This window comes from Erythrolamprus reginae, chromosome 13 (assembly GCF_031021105.1).
Source record: "Erythrolamprus reginae isolate rEryReg1 chromosome 13, rEryReg1.hap1, whole genome shotgun sequence".
In the NCBI taxonomy this organism is placed as follows: domain Eukaryota; kingdom Metazoa; phylum Chordata; class Lepidosauria; order Squamata; family Dipsadidae; genus Erythrolamprus; species Erythrolamprus reginae.
This window is the reverse complement of record NC_091962.1, coordinates 13271425-13287696: the sequence shown is the minus strand read 5'-3', so window position 1 is coordinate 13287696 and position 16272 is coordinate 13271425. Positions and strand designations below refer to the sequence as shown.

General features: G+C 45.1%; 1 protein-coding gene across 1 annotated transcript; it reads left to right on the top strand.

Moving 5' to 3' along the window:
- Positions 1-11: 11 nt before the first annotated feature.
- Positions 12-15787, top strand: NDUFS2 (NADH:ubiquinone oxidoreductase core subunit S2). The gene is made up of 14 exons (XM_070766395.1): positions 12-233; positions 1902-2002; positions 2691-2878; positions 4166-4286; positions 5332-5444; positions 5906-5980; positions 7823-7900; positions 8670-8755; positions 10359-10478; positions 11038-11167; positions 12535-12630; positions 14146-14229; positions 14873-14930; positions 15519-15787. The coding sequence occupies exons 1-14, from the start codon at positions 148-150 to the stop codon at positions 15554-15556; spliced, it is 1374 nt and encodes a 457-aa protein (XP_070622496.1). The 5' UTR covers positions 12-147; the 3' UTR covers positions 15557-15787.
- Positions 15788-16272: the final 485 nt, after the last annotated feature.

The following is a 16272-nucleotide window of genomic DNA, read 5'->3' as shown; positions in this document are numbered from 1 at the left end:
AAAAAAAAGGAAGGCGGGGAGGTCGAACGCTTTAGCGGGCGCCCTCCCCTGCGCGCCCGCAGCCATCATGGCGGCGGCTGAGCGTCGTGCGCGGATGAGGCGCATGCGCGTTTCCGCCCCCGGCTTGTTGACGTCTGGCCCGGAAAGATGGCGGCGCTCCGGGCTCTGCGGAGGCTGCGGGCACCTTCAGGAGCGTGGCTGCCCGGGAGGGCGCTGGGGGCGGCTCCCAGCCGGTAATCTTCCCCTTTTCAACCCGAGAGGGAGGAAGAGGGAGAGTTCTGGCAGGGAATCCCGGGGAAAAGGCGCTTGGTTGAACGCTTGCAAGAGATGCAGCAGGTTTCTAGTCCTCATGGAGGTCCCCATTGGACATTAGGAGGGGTTTTTCCCCCGGGGCGCGCGTAGAAAGGCGGTTAGGGAGGAAGGGAGGGCGCTCTGCACACGCTCAGAGGCAAGGAGGGTCAATTATGCTTGGTTTTGGGAGAAATTTTGCTGCGGGGGGGGGGCAACCCTCAGGGGCAAGGGAAGTCTCCCCCCTGTGTTGGCATATTCCTGGCAGGATGCAAGGGCTGTTTTTGGCAGGATGGGAGGGCCACCCCTCAAAAGGCCCTGATGCCTAAAAGGAATCTCTCTTTTATTTTAAAGACATAAACAACATGTACAAACATATATTAGTATCATTACCACAATTGAAGATCAGTTCATCATAATTTATATATACTGTATATACTATTTATATATATATATATATATCTAATACATATAAGTGTTTATATTCTCTAATTTTTCTATATACTCTCTATACATTTACTATACTATGCTTTCTATACATTTCTTTAATGTACCTTCTATACATTTGCTATACTATACATTTACATTTATATATACTGCTCAAATAAATAAATGTACACTGAGAGCATATGCACCAATACAAATTCCTTGTGCATCCAGTCGCACTTGGCCAATAAAATTCGATTCGATTCTAAAGGGAACACTTTAACAATAGAATATAACCCCAAGTAAATCAAACTTCTGTGAAATCAAACTGTCCACTTAGGAAGCAACACTGATTGACCATCAATTTCATTTTGTTGTCTGCACATTCAACTTTGTACAGAACAATGTATGCCATGATAACATTTCATTCATTCAGATCTAGGATGGGTTCTTTGAGTGCCCCCTTTATTTTTTTGAGAAATATATTTACTTTCTATGCATTTATTTTCTCTTCCTTGTTAATATATTAGCATTTACACCTCGTGCTTTGTTCTTTAACGATTCACACAGTCTGTCCCATCTTAAGTATTATTTGGAATCCTCTTTTATCTTGTAGCACTTTAGTCATTTTGTCCATTATCTGCACAGTCGAGGATTTTCTTTTGTCCCTGGGTGTGTCATTTTGTTTCCATTTTGCTGCATAAGCTGTTCTGGTGGCTTTTACTACAGGTATTATTAAACAAGTGCCATAGGTTTGCCACCCCGGCCCTAGCAGTTCGCAGGGACTTCGAAAAACAGGGGCAGTTTATGAGAATTGTGGAAACAATCGGCCGTTCTCAAAAGCACAAAAAGCCACTTGCGCTAGCAAAACACATAAACACACCCGCCCCATGTAAAACCAGAAAAGTAGCCAGAATCCTGGAGGAGAAGGAAAAATATTCTGGTGATCTTGTCCCGTGATCCTGGGAAAAGCATCAGGAATGTCAGTTGAAGGAGAACAATGAATCCTTTGTGTTTTTATAGATTTTTACTCATATCATGTACGTTTTGTTGCTCCGTTTTTCTCCTTTTCAACACTGCAAGGTGGTTCCCCTCGTGGATGAAGTGGGCGCCAAATCAAACGCGGTCGATCCATCCCCGTGAATGGCAAAGCACTTCAACCGCTTCTTTTTCCCCCCTTCTTTCAGAGGGAAACAATGGCAACCCGATGTGGAATACATGAAGGCGTTCGAAGGCGCCATCATGTACCCCAGGAAACCGTCAGAATGGATCGCTCCACCGTGGAATAGTGGGTATCTCTTCCGCGGTTGTGTTAACCATACACGCAACTGTGGGAACTCACCACTGCCAGTTCTTTAGCGGGGGTGGTGGCCTTCATTCGCATGCCGACAAACCAGGATGTCATCCATCTAGCTTTGGTACCTAGAACTCACCGTCGCCTTGTGATCTGCCCAAAGTCAGCCAGTTAGCTTTCATGCTTAAGGCAGGACTAGAACTCACCGTCGCCTGGTGATCAGCACAAAGTCATCTAGTTAGCTTTCACGCTTAAGGAAAAACTAGAACTCACCGTCGCCTGGTGATCAGCCCAAAGTCACCCAGTTAGCTTTCATGCTTAAGGCAGGACTAGAACTCACCGTCGCCTGGTGATCAGCACAAAGTCATCTAGTTAGCTTTCATGCTTAAGGAAAAACTATAACTCACCATCGCCTGGTGATCAGCCCAAAGTCACCCAGTTAGCTTTCATGCTTAAGGCAGGACTAGAACTCACTGTCGCCTGGTGATCAGCACAAAGTCACCCAGTTAGCTTTCATGCTTAAGGAAACACTAGAACTCACTGTCTCCTAGTGATTAGCCCAAAATCACTCAGCCGGATTTTGTGCCAACGGAAAGACTAGTAAACACTGCCTCCTGGTCATTGACTGAAGGTCACCCAGCCAATCCTCTGTGAGTAATCTGTGATCTCTTTGCTCTCCCAGACAGGGATCCTATATTGGGGAGAACTGCCAACATCACTCTCAACTTTGGGCCCCAGCATCCTGCGGCTCACGGCGTCTTGCGCCTGGTCATGGTGCTGAGCGGGGAGAACGTGCGGAAGTGTGACCCCCACATCGGATTGCTTCATCGGGGGACGGAGAAGCTCATAGAATATAAGACCTACCTCCAGGTAAGAAGCAGGTATATCCCTTCCATCCACACCACTAAAAATGGGTGAGCAGTGTGGTCAGGCAGTAGGAAAAGCAAGTAGTATGCTTGGCTGCATCGCTAGAGGTATAACAAGCAGGAAGAGGGAGATTGCCATCCCCTTATATAGAGCGCTGGTGAGACCACGTTTGGAATAATACTGGGTTCAGTTCTGGAGACCTCACCTACAAAAAGAGATTGATAAAATTGAAGGGGTCCAAAGACGGGCTACAAGAACGGTGGAAGGTCTTAAGCATAAAACGTATCAGGAAAGACTTAATGAACTCCATCTGTAGAGTCTGGAGGACAGAAGGAAAAGGGGGGACACGATCGAAACATTTAAATATGTTAAAGGGTTAAATAAGGTTCAGAGGAGAAGTATTTTTAATAGGAAACTGAACCCAAGAACAAGGGGACACAATCTGAAGTTAGTTGGGGGAAAGATCAAAAGCAACATGAGAAAATATTATTTGACTGAAAGAGTAGTAGATCCTTGGAACAAACTTCCAGCAGACGTGGTTGGTCAATCCACAGTCATGAATTTTCAACATGCCTGGGATAAACATAGATCCATCCTAAGATAAAATATAGGAAATAGTAAAAGGGCAGACTAGATGGACCAGGGAGTCTTTTTTCTGCCGTCAACAATTTATGTCCAGGATGCGAGGGGTCAGTCAATATTTTCCCCGCCCTCTTTTTGACTCGTGCTGTCTACAGGTCCTCAATGGGAGGCAGCTTGGCAGTACAGTAATTGTTTTTTCTGCAGTTCTGATTCTCCTCTGAAGTCTGTGTCAGTACTGTTGGGTGGCAGAACCGAACCAGGCAGTGATAGAGGTGCAAATGAAAGACTCAGTGATTCCTCTGTAAAACTGGGTGAAATCTCTTTGGGCAGTTTGAACCTCTTGAAAGAAAGGAAAGAGAGAGAAAGAAGGAAAGGAAAGAGAGAGAAAGGAAAGAAAGAAAGAAAGAAGGAAAGGAAAGAGAGAGAGAGAAAGAAAGAAGGAAAGGATAGAGAGAGAGAAAGAAAGATAGAAAGACACTGATCAATAACAGCAAGACTAGATGTTAAAATAGGCTGTTGAATTTTGATTGATTGGAAAACGCCCGGCCTAAGTCGCCAACTCAAATGATGCTATTTGGAAACCCTGACAAGCGAGTTTATGCCCCGGAACTCGGGTCAGAAGCTCCTCATGGGCAGAATCTTGAAAGTAGAAAATCTTGATTTTTTTTAACGAGGATTTTGTTATTTCCCCCCCCCCCCCTGTCGCAGGCCCTGCCGTACTTTGACCGCTTGGACTACGTCTCTATGATGTGCAATGAGCAAGCCTACGCTCTGGCCGTTGAGAAATTGCTGAATATCAAACCGCCCATAAGAGCTCAGTGGATACGAGGTGATTGAAATATTTAAATACAGTGGTCCCTCTACTTAAGAACTTCATTTGTTCCGTGACCAGGTTCTTAAGTAGAAAATGGTTCTTAAGAAGAGGCAAAAAAATCTTGGAACACCCGGTTCTTATCTAGAAAAGTTCTTAAGTAAAGGTACCACTGTACATTATATTTCATATTTCTGGGATGAGTGTATGGGTAAAAAGAGCCCCGTTTTATCCATGTGCCCCAAAGTAATAAGACCTCTCCGAAAATAAGGCCGAGTGTTTATTTCGGGTTCAAAAAAAATATAGGACAGGGTCTTATTTTGGTGAAAACATGGTAAGTCCCCCTTTCAGTACCGTCGTAATTTTGGACAGTCACTAATAGATAGATAGATAGATAGATAGATAGATAGATAGATAGATAGATAGATAGATAGATAGATAGGTGATAGGTGATAGGTAGATAGATAGATAGATAGATAGATAGATAGATAGATAGATAGATACATAGATACATAGATACATAGATACATAGATAGATACATAGATAGATACATAGATACATAGATAGATACATAGATAGATACATAGATAGATACATAGATACATAGATGTAGATAGATAGATAGATAGATGTAGATAGATAGATAGATAGATACATAGATACATAGATACATAGATACATAGATACATAGATAGATGGATGTAGATAGATAGATAGATAGATAGATAGATAGATAGATAGATAGATAGATAGATAGATAGATAGATAGATGTAGATAGATAGATAGATAGATAGATAGATGTAGATAGATAGATTAGATAGATAGAGAGATAGAGAGAGATAGAGAGATGTAGATAGATAGATAGATAGATAGATAGATAGATAGATAGATAGATAGATATTATATATATATATATTCTCATCATGACCAGTGAGAGAGAAATACCTCTAGGCCACCGCAAGGGACTACCTGTAGACACCCATTGCCAAAGTCCTGGATTTTAATCCTGTACGAACGGTTGTAAGCCATTCAGGGGCTAACCTGGGTTTTTTGCCTCGTAGTTCTCTTCGGAGAAATCACCCGGTTGTTGAATCACATCATGGCCATCACCACCCATGCCCTGGACGTTGGAGCCATGACCCCGTTCTTCTGGATGTTTGAGGAGAGAGAAAAGGTAAACCCACCCAAACCCACCCAGACACCCACAAAAAACAAAAAATCAGCTGATAGAAGCTATCTTGCACGAGGACGCACGCGAGGGTGAGATTTTGGCTATTTTCGCCGATATTTTTCCTTCTGCGCATGCACAGAAGGAAAAACTCAGCAAATGTAGCCAAAATCTCGTATGTGCAGAAGCCAACTCTCGCCTGGAGGCATGTCAAGGCACACATCCGGGATTTTCCTACCGGAGCCGCACACCTGGGCAAAACCGGATACTCTCCATCACTGCCCACACTCAACCCTGCTGGAGCAGCTCCTGAATCTACTTTAGGGATCTCCCGTGTGATCCAGTAGGCCGTACGGCTGGATCCAGCGTCCTAGAAGCCAGGAAGCGCCGCGCAAGGGAGAGGAAAGGGGCAGGGCATGGCTGGTGAACCAGACCGCTAAAATCTCCGTCTCTCTCTCTTACTCCAGATGTTTGAATTCTACGAGCGGGTGTCCGGTGCGCGAATGCACGCCGCTTACATCCGGCCAGGAGGCGTCCACCAGGTAAGGACAGAAATTGGCGGGGTGTGGAGAATGCAGGTTGGAATTTGCAATTTACAGCTTGATGCCTCCAAAGTGTCATTTAAAAAAAAAAAAAGAATAGAATATAATTCTTTATTGGCCAAGCGTGATTGGACACACAAAGAATTTGTCTTTGGTGCAGATGCTCTCAGTGGACATAAAAGAAAAGATAATATTTGTCTAGAATAGAATAGAATAGAATTCTTTATTGGCCAAGCGTGATTGGACACACAAGGAATTTGTCTTTGGTGCAGATGCTCTCAGTGGACATAAAAGAAAAAGAGACATTTGTCAAGAATCATGTGGTACAGCATTTAATGGTTGTCATAGGGGTCAAATAAGCAATGAAGAAACAATCAATATTAATAAAAATCTTGGGATACAAGCAAGAAGTTACACCCATACAGTTCTAAATGTGAGGAAATGATGAGGAAAAAACTAGTAGTAGTAGCAATGCAACTTAGTAAATAGTTTGACAATGTTGAGGGAATTATTTGTTTAGCAGAGGGATGGCGTTTAGGAAAAAACTGTTCTTGTGTCTCGTTGTCTTGGTGTGCAGTGCTCTGTAGCGACGTTTTGAGGGTAGGAGTTGAAACAGTTTATGTCCAGGATGTGAGGGGTCAGTCAATATTTTCACAGTCCTCTTTTTGACTCGTGCAGGCTACAGGTCCTCAATGGAAGTCCAGTTGCAGCCATTGTTTTTTCTGCGGTTCTGATTCTCCTCCGAAGTCTGTGTCGGTCTTGTTGGGTTGCAGAACCGAACCAGACAATTATAGAGGTGCAGATGACAGACTCAATGATTCCTCTGTAGAACTGGATCAGCAGCTCCTCGGGCAGTTCATGCTTCCTGAGTTGGCACAGAAAGAACGTTCTTTGTTATGCTTTTTTGATGGGGATAATCAGGGGTGGTTTTTTCCTCCCACCTTGACCAATGGCTTGGGGAATTCTGGGAGTTGGAAGTCCACCCTTCTCCAAATTTCCAAGCTGGGAAAACAGCGATGACGGTTTAGGACCGTGATGTCGAACTTACGTCACGTGGGCCACAATTGGCTTGCGGAGCCATATCGGAGGGCACATGAGGCGTTGCCCGATGTGAGCTCCAGCACGCATGCCTGCGCTGGCCAGCTGATTTCTGGCTGTGGGGAAGGCCGTTTCATCCGTCAGAGGCTTCCTAAAGCCCGGGAGTGCGAAAAACGGCCTAACGGGTGTTCTGATCTCCGGCTAGGGCCACTGATAATTGGAATAAAGGATTGCTAAATGCGTATATTTGTAAAACACCACATCATTTTTATTTTGCTTTCTTTTGTTCCACACTGAATCATCTCGGCACGCAGCGCTAAACTCTTATCCTAAACTTTGGTATGCAAGGCAATATTAAAATCATTAAAACATTCCACAAGTCATTCTAAGATTTAAGAGTTAGCCCAAAGTCATAAAAACTGCAATTAAAAGCACACAAGACGTAGAAAGAAACCTCCATATTTCTTAACGGCAGATTGACGACTCAAGTCTTCCGCTGACACCCGGACGTGACGAGTTAATCACTTAATTAATTAACCCGTTCCTCTCCTTAATATTTCTTCCCTGACACTTGCTCTCTTCGCCTCTGCAAGCGTCTGAAATGAGGATTTACCCATCTAATATCTGTCTCTCCTTCACTTGAGTCTGAACCCATAGAAACGTCCTCTGGTTGGTCTCCTCCTTCTTCTGCCTCTAAATCTGGCCCTGCCACTAATTCATAGCCACTTTCAGAATCATTGTGAGGAGCGAATCCTGTAGCTGCAGAAGCCTCTTTTTCAAATTGTTATTTCTCCCACCGCTCAGGATATGCCGCTGGGATTGATGGACGACATCTACGAATTCGCGAAGAATTTTTCCGCCCGGATTGACGAGGTGGAGGAGGTGAGGCTGATTCGGCACGGGGAGATTTTAGTGGCGGGAGATTTGGGGAAGATTTGGATGGTGGGAGATTTTATTTATTTATGATTTGATTTGACTTGACTTGACTTGACTTGACTTGACTTGACTTGACTTGACTTGACTTGACTTGACTTGACTTGACTTGACTTGACTTGACTTGACTTGACTTGACTTGACTTGACTTGATTTGAATGCCGCCCCTCTCCACAGACTCGGGGCAGCTCACAACAATAGCAAAACACAATATATCACAAATCTAATATTAAAAAATCTCTAAAAACCCCTCATTTAAAAAATAAGACACACACACAAACATACCATTCATAAATTATATAGGCCAGGGGGAGATGTCTGACTTCCCCCATGCCTGACGGCAGAGGTGGGTTTTAAGAAGTTTGCAAAAGGCAAGGAGGGTGGGGGCAATCCTAATCTCTGGGGGGGAGCTGGTTCCAGAGGGTCGGGGCCACCACAAAGAAGGCTCTTCCCCTGGGTCCCGCCAGACGATATTGTTTATAGTCGGCGGGACCCGGAGAGGGCGAACTCTGTGGGACCTAACTGGTTGCTGGGATTTGGGGAATATTTGGATGGTGGGAGATCTGGGGAATATTATTGGGGGGGGGGGGGCGTAATGTGGGAAAGATAAGGGACCCACCATAGGATGTTGCAAGTTGCTTTGCCAATTAAAGACGAGAAGCTTTTCTTCCGTTTTCTAACCGAGTTAAGAATCTTCTAAGAATGGTTGTTTATACAGATGCTGACCAACAACCGGATTTGGAGAAACCGCCTCATCGACATTGGGGTGATCTCTGCGGAAGATGCCCTGAATTGTGGCTTTAGGTAAGTTTTTGGCTTAAGCGTTCTTCCCCTTCGGAAAAGCCAAGACAATGGAGAAACCAGATTGATTGATTTAACAACCATGTGATTATATCAATAACGGTATGATTCCCTTAACAAAAGCGGCAAAAAAGTTGTAAAGTTGGACCAAACTCCCTTAGTAGACATCTCACTTAACAGCGTAACGTTTTGGGATCAATTTGGGTGATAAGTGGAGAACTACCGTTACAGCCGAGGGCTTAATAGTCCCCTAAGCTGTTTGTTCCTTGACCAGAATCTCTTAGAAACATAGAAGATTGACGGCAGAAAAAGACCTCATGGTCCATCTAGTCTGCCCTCATACAATTTCATGTATTTTATCTTAGGATGGATATGTGTTTATCCCAGGCATCCTTAAATTCAGTTACTGTGGATTTACCAACCACGTCTGCTGGAAGTTTGTTCCAAGGATCTACTACTCTTTCAGTAAAATAATATTTTCTCACATTGCTTTTGATCTTTCCCCCAACTAACTTCAGATTCTGCCCCCTTGTTCTTGTGTCCACTTTCCTATTAAAAACACTTCCCTCCTGAACCTTATTTAACCCTTTGACATATTTAAATGTTTCGATCATGTCCCCCCCCTTTTCCTTCTTTCCTCCAGACTATACAGATTGAGTCCATGAAGTCTTTCCTGATAGGTTTTATGCTTAAGACCTTCCACCATTCTTGTAGCCCGTCTTTGGACCCGTTCAATTTTGTCAATATCTTTTTGTAGGTGAGGTCTCCAGAACTGAACACAGTATTATTCCAAATGTGGTCTCACCAGTGCTCTATATAAGGGGATCACAATCTCCCTCTTCCTGCTTGTTATACCTCTAGCTATGCAGCCGAGCATCCTACTTGCTTTTCCTACTGCCCGACCACACTGCTCACCCATTTTGAGACTGTCAGAAATCACTACCCCCAAATCCTTCTCTTCCCCTCATACTACATATTCCATTGCAAGCTTTCCCGTCATGCCCTTGTTGGAGTCGGACTCTGAGATGGAAGATGAAACAGCTGACAGAGTGGGGGAGAGGGGCTCCTTTGGCTATAGAGGAAACAGGAAGGGCAAAGCCAGGCTGGGCAGAGCAGGGGAGATGTAGAACAAATGGGAGGGGGCGGTCAGATGAAGACCAAAGCCCGCCCCCTCCTCACCTTAGGGCACGCAGGAAAGAACGGAGAAGAGAGTAACGTGGGTTGCATGGCTTAGGAGGGAGGAAAAAGCCCCGATTTCCTTCACAAGGCACACCTGGGGATGGAGTTTAAAGGAGAACGGTTCTCGGGGAACAAACGCTGAATTCATGGTAGTGTTCACTGCTTTATCTGTGTACCTGGCATCCACCCGGATTAATTACCTTATAGTTTATAGTTGGAAGGGCGGGTTTTTTTTCTGCTTACAGGTTTGTAGGAGAGTTTTTCCCCCAGACCGGAAAGTAAAAAGGACGTCGGGGGCAAAGTTTAGAGCCAATAAAGAGACTCCTACTTATTCTCTTGTTGTGTTGTCTTTGTGTCACTTCCTCTCCTACTCATGGTGAAATGTTTCTCGTTTTCCCTCCCCCTCCCCCTCTCTCTCCCACACCAGCGGTGTGATGCTTCGTGGATCAGGGATCCAGTGGGATCTTCGCAAATCCCAGCCTTACGACGTCTACGACCAGGTGGAGTTTGACGTGCCGATCGGATCAAACGGCGACTGTTACGACAGGTATGGCTGCGGTTTGGGGAAAACAGCCCTTCCTTCTCCTATTCCCCAAAATCTTCCCCCTTAGGTAGGCAGTCCTCGACTAATAACGGTTCGCTTAGTGACCCATTCAATTTAGACCGGCACCGAAAAATGGGAATTGGGACCGTTGATCACCATGACCACGTGATCCAAACTCGGACACTTGGAAACTGGCATGTACTTATGACAGTTGCAGCGTATATCTTTCGATATTGGCGATTATTTTTGCTTCTGTGTGTGCAAAACACTGAAATCTCTCACACACACACGCAGAAACAAAAACACGCTGGGACACGCATAATGGCGTCTCCAATAAAGTTTTTTTACTTTCGGGAATTCAAATCTCCCGAGAATTTTTCCTTGTTTTGGCTTCTTCACTGGTGGGACAATTGATAGCGACCTTGGTTTCCGTAATTTCCGGTGGTCCTTCAAAAGAGTTTCTTCTCGCTCCCCTGGTTCCTTTCGGGTCCTCCTTGGTGTTGGCTCCCTTCTCCGAAGTTCTTCCGGAACTGCTCACCCTGCCTTCCCTTCCTCCACGTAGGTACCTCTGCCGCATTGAAGAGATGCGCCAGTCGCTACGCATCATCTTACAGGCCATGAACAAGATGCCGGAAGGGGAGATCAAAGTGGACGACGCCAAGATCTCGCCTCCGAAGAGGGCGGAGATGAAGGTAGGAGGGAGCCTCCCGGATGACCTTGTTCCCTTCTTGGAGGGAAGGACCAGGCCGGAATCCCAACCAGTAGCAATAGCCCTTCACGGTCCTTTACAGCCCTCTCCAAGCGGTTAACACACCGTCAGCTGGTTGACCTCAATAATGTGGGTCCTCATTTTACCCACTTCGGAAGGACCAAAGGTTGAGTTAACCTTGAGCCGGTCAGGATCGAACTGCTGGCTTTTGGCAGAGTTAGCCTGAAATACTGCATTCGAACCACTGAGCCACCAGAGGTTTTCTCTTCTCTTTCTTTCTCTTTCCTTCCTTTTTTCCTTTCTTTTCTTTCTTTTTCCTTCCTTGTCTTTCCTTCCCTCCCTTTTTCCTTTCCTCCTTCCCTTCTTTTCCTTCCTTCTCCTTTCTTTTCCTTTCCATTCAATAATCCCTTTCCTCTTCTTTCTTTCTTTCCTTTCCTTCCTTTCCTTTTCCTTTCCTTTCAATAGTCCCTTTCCTCTTCTTCTTTTCCTTTCCTTTCCTTTCAATAGTCCCTTTCCTCTTCTTTTTTTCTTTCCTTCCTTCTCCTTCCCTTCCTCCCTTCCTTCCTTTTTCCTTCCCAAGTGGTGCTTGGACAAGGTGCCATGGTGCTTGGACAAGTAGTTCTGAACTAGGCTTCCCCAAAAAGCACACAGCGGAATCCTGGTCCCGACAAAACCCCTTTTATTAAACGACTATGAATTCCTCTCATTCACATCCTGCAAAAGCTCGGCGAACTGTCTTTTACAGCCGTAGACCTTATCTAGCTTGGAAAGCTGCCATGTAAATATTTCCCAAACTTGCAGTGCTGCGCAAGGGAAGACTTGGCACATGGTCTCTATGAGATCCACGGACACAATCTTCACACCCCTGAAACGAACGCATGAACGGATTCCTGCAAAACTCCCCTTTCACTTTTATTCCCTGTGGGAGGGGCCATTCACCGCCCACCTGTGGCTTTACTCCCACTTTGACCCTGATTTCGTAGGTGTCCTTGTCTTCTGGCAGCTCTGCACATGCGCGCACTGGGAACAGGCTCCAGCCTTTCCTCTGCTCCACTGATGTCTAGTTCCGGAGGCAGCTGATAACTGCCAGACAGCCTTGGCTCTCACTCTGCCTCGGATGCAGAGCCTTCCCCAGCCTCCAGGACTGGCCCATGTTCCTCCCCAACCTCCTCACTGCCAACTCCACTGGCTGCGGTCCACAACAGTGATGAAACATCTCAGTTTGAATAAACTCCGCTCTGGTTGCCATGTTTTAACCTTCTGAGATGCTCTCACCATTAGGCGTTCACCTTCATTAAACCACAAATCAGCCAGAGGTGGAATTCAACCTTTCTTTTCCCTTTTTTTTAGTCGTCCATGGAGGCGCTGATCCATCATTTCAAACTATACACCGAGGGCTACCAAGTGCCTCCAGGGGCCACTTACACCGCCATCGAGGCTCCGAAGGTAACTGCTGAATTTGCGTACAACACATTGTGTGAATCCAAAAAGTTTTTCCCCAATAACGGGATGCCATGAAAGCGAAGAATCCACCCCGGTCAGGTTTAATCTGAAGCGGAAATTGTCATTTTTCTGACCGCAAGAATAGAAATAGCACCCCAAAAATCTGAGAATTGGAGTATTCTTCTTGTGAGTTTGGTTTCCTGAGGGTGAGATCTCTTAGACCCAGTTCAAACGATAACACAAACCCAAAAATAGATATAAAAGGTATAACAAGCAGGAAGAGGGAGATTATGATCCCGCTATATAGAGCGCTGGTGAGACCCCATTTGGAATAATACTGTGCTCAGTTCTGGAGACCTCACCTACAAAAAGATATTGACAAAATTGAACGGGTCCAAAGACAGGGTACAAGAATGGTGGAAGGTCTTAAGCATAAAACGTATCAGGAAAGACTTCATGAACTCAATCTGTAGAGTCTGGAGGACAGAAGGGAAAGGGGGGACGTAATCGAAATGTTTAAATATGTTAAAGGGTTAAATAAGGTTCAGGAGGGGAGTGTTTTTAATAGGAAAGTGAACACAAGAACAAGGGGACACAATCTGAAGTTATTTGGGGGAAAGATCAAAAGCAACATCAGAAAATATTATTTTACTGAAAGAGTAGTAGATGCTTGGAACAAACTTCCAGCTGACGTGGTAGATAAATCCACAGTAACTGAATTCAAACATGCCTGGGATAAACATATATCCATCCTAAGATAAAATACAGAAAATAGTATAAGGGCAGACTAGATGGGCCATGAGGTCTTTTTCTGCCGTCAGACTTCTATGTTTCTATGTAAAACATGCTATTTACACAAGTGTGAAGACTACAGGGAAGCCAACTATCCAATATCTAGGACAAGATTGTCGCAACAGAGCCTATTGAAATGGAGGTTTCACTGATTTTTCTGGCTGCAATGAGAAGCAAAAAAAAAAAGTATATTTGCAACTTGGATACACGTTTGTAATCTTCCCGTTTTTAAGATTTTAGACTTTATATTCCCTGTTCTGTAACTGTGTTTTCCTTTTTACCAAAATATGATATGAACGTGTTATACGACAAAAAAAATAAATCTACAGGGAGTCCTTGGTTAACAATGATAAATGGGACCAGAAATTAGATCGTTAAGCGACACAGTGATAATTATCTTTTAACGGCCCCATAATAAATCCCTTGGAGGGTGATATCTCCGCAACTGAATGGAACTGAGTGTTTTACTGGCCTATTGCCTTTCCTGTTGCCACTGTGGAGTTTTCTTCAGCAATTCTATTCTCAATGTGCCCAGAGAGAGAGAAATATCTGCCTCTGCCTAGGATTGAACTCACAACCTCCTGAAGGTGAGGCCAGAGGCTCCACCTCTAGGCACCACTCTGTTAAGCGACACAGTCCTGAACCCAGTTGATCTTGGTTTAACCCAGCAAACCAGGTTTGAGGATTCCAATGAACTCGAATGACTTGGGGCTTCCTTTGTTGCAGGGCGAATTCGGCGTCTATCTGGTGTCCGACGGCACCAGCCGCCCCTATCGCTGCAAGATCAAAGCGCCTGGCTTTGCCCACTTGGTAAGGGAGCGACCCGGTTCGACGTGTCCACGAGGTCGGGAGGGAGTCCTCGACTTAACGGCCGCAGTTGAGCCCAGCCAGCCTTTCTGTCGTTGAGCGAGACGGCGAAGGGAGTTTTTGGTCCAATTTCTCGAACCTACCTTCCTTCCTCCCACTGTCGTTAAGCGAAACTCTGCCTCTGTTTTAAGTTAGCTGCATGGTTGTTAAGTGAATCTGGCCCATCAGTAGGTCGCAAAAGGGGAACGCCCGGCCCCGGGACGTGTAGATCACAAATGTGAAAAACGGTCCTGAGTCCCTTTTTTCCAGTGCCGTAGTGACTTCGAGTGGTCACTAAATGAGTGTTTCCTTGTTTCCCTCTTCACCTTTTACCTGTTCTGTTTTTGGGAAGCATTCCCCCTTTCTACAACTTCCATAGCACTGTAAAGCTCAGTGAAATTTATTTATTGTGCTAAGCTGCCTTAAGTCCACTAGAAGGGGGGGGAGCTATAAATTTGAAGGATGGATGGATGGATGGATGGATGGATGGATGGATGGATGGATGGATGGATGGGAGGGAGGGAGGAGGGAGGGAAGGGAGGAAGGAAGGATGGATGGATAGATGGATGATATAGCTTATTTTCATTTCCTCCTCCATTTTTCGCAGGCCTCCTTGGATAAAATGTCCAAAGGTCACATGTTGGCAGATGTAGTGGCCATCATTGGTAAGTGTGTTTCTTGGGGGACAACAATTTAATTCAATTTATTTTAATTGGGCGCCAGCCGACTTCAGAAGAGGCTGGACATGGTCACAATGGACCCGAAAGAATTTTTAAATAGATATATATTTAAGATGGGTGGACTTCAATTCCCAGAATTCCCCAGTCAATGATTTAAAATGAGTGGACTTCAACTCCCAGAATCCCCTAGCCATCTTACTTTAAGATGGGTGGCCTTCAGTTACCAGAATTCCCCAGTCAGAATGGTTTAAAATGGATGGACTTCAACTCCCAGAATTCCCCAACCACCGTGCTTTAAGATGGGCGGACTTCAACTCCCAGAATCCCCCAGCCAGCACGGTGTGACTATACCACACTTCAAAATCAGTCACGGGATGGAAAGAAAACCACGTTTTCGTCCCTGAATCCTGGATTGAGGGGAGGGGGCAGCTGACTTCCTTAATCCCTGTTCTCCCTCTCCCACCTGCCACGCCAGACAGGGATGATGGGGAACGGAACTAACAAACCCACAGACACTTTCCCAACTTCGGACGTTGTGAAATGTAATTTTTTTCCTCATCTTTTCTCCTTCAGGCACCCAAGATATCGTCTTTGGCGAAGTGGACAGATAAATGAGTGTCCAGCCCCTTGGGGGGCAAGGGATGACAGCCATGATAGGAACCCACCCCTCAATCTGGATGCCGTCCTCACCTCCACCCCCCATCATCAGGAATCTTCACTTCGCATCCTACTACTGTTGGTTGTGTGTTTGTGTGTTGCTTTTGTTGTAAGCCAGCACTGGGGGCACCAGGCCGGGATGAGCAAACAGAATAATAAAACCGATCTCTCAGAATATATATAAATTGCTCGTCCACAAGCATTCATCGTCCAATTTCTGCTCTTCCCCAGCCCGTGTTTTCATCCTTGGCTCATCCGGATTCTCCTTCGTTGCGTCCACATAAGTAACGTTTCCATATTTCCCTCACACAAGCTTGGTTTGCGGTTATTTCCATCTCGGGCGCGGCAGAAAATCCTGACAGGATTTTTTCTCCTCAGAAAAGGGGTGTTCAACTTAAATGGCCCAATTTCGGACCCCCACCTTAAATCATAGCTTGGAAATCCCTTCAGCCTTCCGAGTCTTAAGATTCCCCTTTAATTTTCCACAGAAGGGAAAGCGATATTTGTGTCAAGCTATTTATTTATTTTATTTATTTATTGGATTTGTATGCCGCCCTCTCTGGAGACTCGGGGTGGCTAACAGCAATAATAAAACAATGTACAATAATAATCCAATAAATACTAAAAAAGATTAAAAACCCATTAATATAAAAAACCAAACATACATACA

Coding starts and splice junctions, on each gene's coding strand:
- NDUFS2 (XM_070766395.1), top strand. CDS start 148: ATGGCGGCGCTCCGGGCTCTGCGGAGGCTGCGGGCACCTTCAGGAGCG. Junction 5,445..5,905: donor TGTTTGAGGAGAGAGAAAAG/GTAAACCCACCC, acceptor CTCTTACTCCAG/ATGTTTGAATTCTACGAGCG. Junction 14,931..15,518: donor AGATGTAGTGGCCATCATTG/GTAAGTGTGTTT, acceptor TTTCTCCTTCAG/GCACCCAAGATATCGTCTTT.